This window comes from Myotis lucifugus, unplaced genomic scaffold, assembly GCF_000147115.1.
Source record: "Myotis lucifugus unplaced genomic scaffold, Myoluc2.0 scaffold_20, whole genome shotgun sequence".
Lineage (NCBI taxonomy): Eukaryota > Metazoa > Chordata > Mammalia > Chiroptera > Vespertilionidae > Myotis > Myotis lucifugus.
The window spans coordinates 2,818,539-2,824,493 of NW_005871068.1; the positions used below are offsets into that span (position 1 = coordinate 2,818,539).

At 44.1% G+C, this 5,955-nt stretch overlaps 1 protein-coding gene across 4 annotated transcripts in view; it reads left to right on the forward strand.

Moving 5' to 3' along the window:
- Positions 1-6: 6 nt before the first annotated feature.
- The window catches only part of PDK3 (pyruvate dehydrogenase kinase 3), a 65,702-nt gene continuing 59,753 nt past the window's right edge, over positions 7-5,955 (forward strand). For all 4 annotated transcript variants that reach the window (XM_006085640.3, XM_006085641.3, XM_023751334.1 and 1 more), the window contains exon 1: positions 7-247. In XM_006085640.3, the coding sequence (XP_006085702.1) occupies positions 142-247 (106 nt within the window). In that variant the 5' untranslated portion in view covers positions 7-141. The remainder of the gene's footprint in view (positions 248-5,955) is intronic.

Consider the following 5,955-nt stretch of genomic DNA (forward strand, 5'->3'; position numbering starts at 1 on the left):
GCTGCGGTAGCTGCATCCCCGCGTCCAGGCCGAGGCGGAGGCTGCGCGTTTGGCGAACGAGCCTGATCTGCGCCTCTCGGCTGCACCGGCCCCTGCGGCCGCCTGAGTGTCTCGGCTGGTGTGTGCACTGCCTCGGCGAGGATGCGGCTGTTCCGGTGTCTGCTGAAGCAGCCGGTGCCCAAGCAGATTGAGCGCTACTCTCGCTTCTCCCCGTCGCCGCTCTCCATCAAGCAGTTCCTGGACTTCGGTAAGTGCGGGGTCCCGAGCTCCCACGGTCGCCACGGTCCGGGCGCGGGGCCACTGTCTTTCGGGCCCTATGTCGCCGCAGGTCTCGCAGCCTAATTCGTGGGAACCGCGGGCGGGGCTCCGGGATGCCCGGGGGCTCTCCCAGGGGCTCGGATTTCGGGGCGCGCAGGGACAAGGCCTGGTACACCGGTCGGGGGCCTACCAGTAGACACAGAACCTCGTCCCGGGCGGAACTCCCTCCCCCCAAACCTGCATGTTTAGCTTCAGATCTACTTGACACACACCTCCCTGCCCTTAAAACTTCCCAGCGGAATGCGGGTGGCTTTTTAAGTTTTTATTTTTAGATTTATTTTTATTTTTTTGGTTGGGTAAGAGCTGTTTAGAAACACCTTGAGGTCGTATAAATTATGCAATGGCATTTTGTTCCTTTCCTGCTGTAAGACAGTGCTCGCGCGTGGCTGGAGCAGCAGGATTCGAACTGTTGTCTTCTTAGTGTCATGTTAAACAGAGGCTTGGGCGGCACACGCCTTAGGTGCTGGGGAAGAGGGGACGGTTGGGCGCCTAGCGTCTGAGCAGGGTCCGATACAACCCAGGCACCTTTGGTTGCGCCTCAACTTTTGTGTGCTACCCACCTTCTCCCTGTCGGTTGGGCTGGTGGGCAGTTTTCAGGGGTTGAGGTCGGTTGGGCTGGTGGGCAGTTTTCAGGGATTGAGGTCGGTTGGGCTGTTGGGCAGTTTTCAGGGGTTGAGGTCGGTTAGGCTGGTGGGCAGTTTTCAGGGATTGAGGTGGGAGCCCAGAGGACTCGGCCCCCACCCTGCCTGAGGCCTAGCTGAGATGGGAATAGATTCCACCACCTTATGCTAATTGGATCGTGTTTCCCCAGAGTGGTGCCCTTTCAGCCGCTGAGCAAATACTCCTAATTGCTGAATGCGAGGGGGCTGGTTGTGAAACACCTGAAAGTAAACCCAAAGTACTAACCCAGGTATCAGAATGGAACTCGGCAGCCTGGAAGGAAAATAAAATGGAGCAGCAAAGATGTTCTAAGCTCCCAAGGGAAAAGAACCCATTATTCACATTTGTTCATTTCATAAATTTTATGTAAACGTCAAGGGATGATGTCAGGTGGACATAAAAACTAAAGTGTGGAGTAGGTAGAATACTCCGGGAAGACCCAATGTACAAAATGGGATGTCCATGCTTAAGTTGGAATAGGAAGAGAGGAATAGGGTAAAGTTGCAATAACATTCAGTTTTAAGAAACCAATTTGCCAGAGAATGATGAGGAAAATTGAAGTTCAATGAGGTGTTGACTGTTGGATCTTAAACTTCACTCCCCAAAGCTTTCCAGTAGTTTTACTCCACCATATCTGGCCACTTGTGAGAATTTTAGAGGTTTGAGGCAACTTCTGACTTCAGAGTTTAGAAAGAAAATGTCACTGTTGCTAGAAACAGCATGTTTGCCATCTTTTAATTTATGGTTTAGAGAAGATTCTGAAGGTGTCAGCCTCTTATTAGGGTAAACTGAACCAGGCTAATTCACAATAAAGAACAAAAGAAACCTCAAAACTCCCAGTTCCTCCTTCCCCCCTCAAAGTTGAAGCGATAGCTCTAATACAGGGGTCCTCAAACTACGGCCCGCGGGCCACATGCAAATACAAATATTGTATTTGTTCCCGTTTTGTTTTTTTACTTCAAAATAAGATATGTGCAGTGTGCATAGGAATTTGTTCATAGTTTTTTTTTTTTTAACTATAGTCCGGCCCTCCAACGGTCTGAGGGACAGTGAACTGGCCCCCTGTTTAAAAAGTTTGAGGACCCCTGCCTAATAGCTTGGTGAAATTTCACTTGATTTATTTCTATAGCAGCTAGTATCTACCCATGTTAATAGGTGTCTTGGCAAGGATGGTATTTGAGAAGAAAAACCACAGTGGGGGATAGTGCTATTGTGGAAAACCTATGGGACCAGTATCTGGAAATAAATGTTCTAATTCTTGCTCTGCCACTGGCTCAAGAGTGTGGCCTTGACTAAGTGACTGAACCTCACTGGGGTTCATTTTCCATGAATAAAATGTGTGGATTATGCCAGGTAATCTCTAAAGCACAGCTCCAAAACTCTGTGATTGTAATTTCAAAGGAAAAGGGATGAGCTGTTGAAAAGAAAATTACCTAATCTTTTGATTTGATGGACATTTCACATAAAGGCCTCTGACCTGTCTTGGGAGGGGTGGAGGGATACACTAATCTAGGATACTGGAAGAAGCCTAGTAATTGAAGTCTTTTCCTTATAAGGAATTTTCCAGAAGAGCTATACAGAATTGTACAGTAGTGGAATTTCTTAGAAACTAAAGCTTGTTTGTAATACCCAGAGATGAATTGGGTGGCAGACAGCCTACCTTTGATGATAACAACTAGAAGAGAGTTGCCATACAAAGACCATCTCAAAGAATACCTTCTCTTAGTTCTTTAGCTCCTGAAAGAAGCTAGAAAGGTCATAAAGCTAGTTCCATTTTGGCAAGTGATATGGGAGCTTTAGAGTTTAGAATGGGTGTGGGGGTATTTTTTAAGGTGAGGAGGGAGAAATAGAGGCTTCCTGCCTGTGTATGATTACAGAAGACTGCGGGGGGGGGGAGGGCACCTCAAATGCTTCAAAAACTAGGAGGGGAGGGGCAAATGAGTCAGTCAGGTAGGGGCAAACTCCCAGGTGTATGCTGGCTCCAGAAGGGGCAGCTGATTGGCGCCAGTTCAATATATAGAAGAAGGAAGAGGATTTCAGAGATGAAGGAAGAGGGAGAGAGAGATAGAAACATCAATGATGAGAGAGAATCATGGATCGGCTGCCTCCTGCACACCCCCACTGGGGACCCAGCCCGAAACTTGGGCATGTGCCCTGACCAGGAATCGAACCATGACCTCCTGGGTCATAGGTCGATGCTCAACCACTGAGCCATGCCGTTCGGGCAGTTCAATGTATTTTTTAAAAACTTACGGCTCCAATGAAATAGATGCATGGGCCGTGCTGACCCACACGCTGCCACTTTGTGAACTTTATGACCTTCTCCCTGGCTACTTTACAAACGGTACATAAATGTTTGACTAGAGTAACTGGACAGGGGCCAGAGAAAGGACATACACAGAATGTTATGCTTCAGTATTTGTTAGAACCATGTCAACAAGTACATTCTTGCTTCAATGGCCACTGGAACAGCTTTATTATACCAATTCCTTGTTTAAGAGTGCAGACTAGAACTGGTTGTTACTTCAGAAGCAGTGCTTTTTTATTTCTTCATTAAATTTATTGGGGTGACATTGGTTGAAACCTATATGATCTTATGAAGCAGTGCTTTTATTTTACAGGAGTATTTATCAGCCTCAGCACTCTTGACATTTTGGGACAGGTCACTGTCCTGGGGGTGAGGTCCTGCGCATTTACTAAAGCAGCATCCCTGGCCTCTACCCACTTGATGCCAGGAACAAACCCAACCCCCGAGGTGTGACAACCAGACAGGTCTCCTGAGAGTGCCACGTCCCCTGGGGGAGCAATATCACCCTCTGTTAAGGACCACTGCTGTGAAGTATTTAAATCAGTGGTCTGCATACCTGGGTCCCATCACCTCAACTTCTAATATAAATGGTCTGGGGAGGGGTGCAGGGTATTAGCATTTTTAGAAGATCCCCGGGTTCTAAAGCATAACCAGAGTTGAAAACCACTAATTAGATCAGGAGTCCTCAAACTTTTTAAACAGAGGGCCAGTTCACTGTCCCTCAGACCGTTGGAGGGCCGGACTATAGTTTAAAAAAAAAACCTATGAACAAATTCCTATGCACACTGCACATATCTTATTTTGAAGTAAAAAAACAAAACGGGAACAAATACAATATTTGTATTTGCATGTGGCCCATGGGCCGTAGTTTGAGGACCCCTGAATTAGATGATCTGGATCTACAGTGCTGTCTCCCTATCATCTGTGTGCCTTTTTTTCTCTATGCCCTTTATTTTTTTCTGTATTTTATTTTTTGAAATAGAGAGGAAGGGAGAGGGAGAGAGAGAAACCTCAACGATTAGAATCACTGATGGGCTGCCTCCTGCAGGCCCCACACTGGGGATCAAGCCCACAACCTGGGCATATCCCCTGACCGGGAATCAAACCATGACCTCCTAGTTCATAGGTTGACACCAACCACTGAGCCATACCAGCTGGGCTCTTTGCCCTTTAAAATGATAAAAGTTTCTTGAACTCAACCTTTACTTGAAATATGTCCTTCCACTCTGCAAAGTGTAGGAAGAATAGCAAGTGGTCTAAATGGATCAAGAGTTTATAATGGCAATAGTGCCTTCTAAAGGATGGGATTTTGAAAAATGACGTTTTCTTTGTGGTCTGTGATTATAGTCACATGGTTCCAAATTCAAAAGGTGCAAAAGGACATAGAGAAGTCAGTTTTCCACTTTTGGCCGCTAGCCTCCCTGTTTGTGCGCCAACAGCAGCTTATACTTTTGTCTGTAACTTGCTTTTTAAACTGAATACCGTAGAGAGCTTTCCATAGTTGTATCAGCAGATCTTCTTTTTTATGGCTTTGGAGAATCTATTTATATGAGTGTGCTATATAATTCACTAGCCAACTCCCTGTCGATGGCTAGTAGGTTGTTTTGAATCTTTGCTATGACAACCAGTGCTATAGTGAATTACGGTCAGCATTTCGTGCATGGATGAGTGTGTATATATAGGACACATTCCTAAACATGGGATTACTACATCAAAGGGCCTGTGCAACATGAAATTTTGATAAACATTGTCAACCTGCCTTCCTTAGAGGTTGTCTGTTTTATCTTCACTAGAAGTTTGAGAGGTCCTGTGTTCCTACACATTCACCACCTTGTCAAACTTTGGGTAAGTGGAAAATGGTGTCTAGATAGCATTTTAGTTTAGCTTTTTATTATGGAAAATCTTAAACACATGCAGAAGTAGAGAGAGAATAATATGATGCATTCCTGGGTTCATTATATTGCTATCCAGGTGCTGTTTGTCTATAGATGTTGTGTGTATGAGCAGTCTGTTAGATTTTCTTATCAATGTCATGCTAGTTTCAGAAAAAAATAATTTTTTTCTATATTCAGACCAATTTATCCTTCTAATGATCTGTTCTTTAAAGATTTGTTAGAATCCTCCCTGAAACCTTTTAAACCTAGTTGTTTTGGGGTCTATTGTTTTTTGACAACTTTTGGGATTGTATCTGTATAGATTTTTTTGTTTCTTCTAGAGTCTATTTTGATCATTTTGATGTATTTCTCTAGAAAATTATCCTGGTCATTGGGATGCAAAGTCAGTTTTCATTGCTGAGATAGTAGTCTCTTATCAGTCTTAATTTTCTCTCTGGCTCTTTCCCCTTTATTTTATATTTGTTCTCTCCTCTCCCCTTTCTTGATTAGATTAGATGGTGGCTTATGTGATTGGATTCGTTGATTAGTCTTATGACGTTTGTTTCTAGTTCATTAATGTCTATCGTGACTTTCCCTTCTGCTCTGTTGTTTAGCTACAGTTTTATAGCCCTAATTTTCTTTATACTTAGTTCTGTTGCATTGTGATCAGAGAATGTTATCTGAATCATTATTTAATTTATTGACATTTATTTTGTAGCCCAATATTTGGTTATTTCTTGTGAATGTTCTTTTTTATCTTTTTTAAAATATATATTTTTTTATTGATTCAGACAT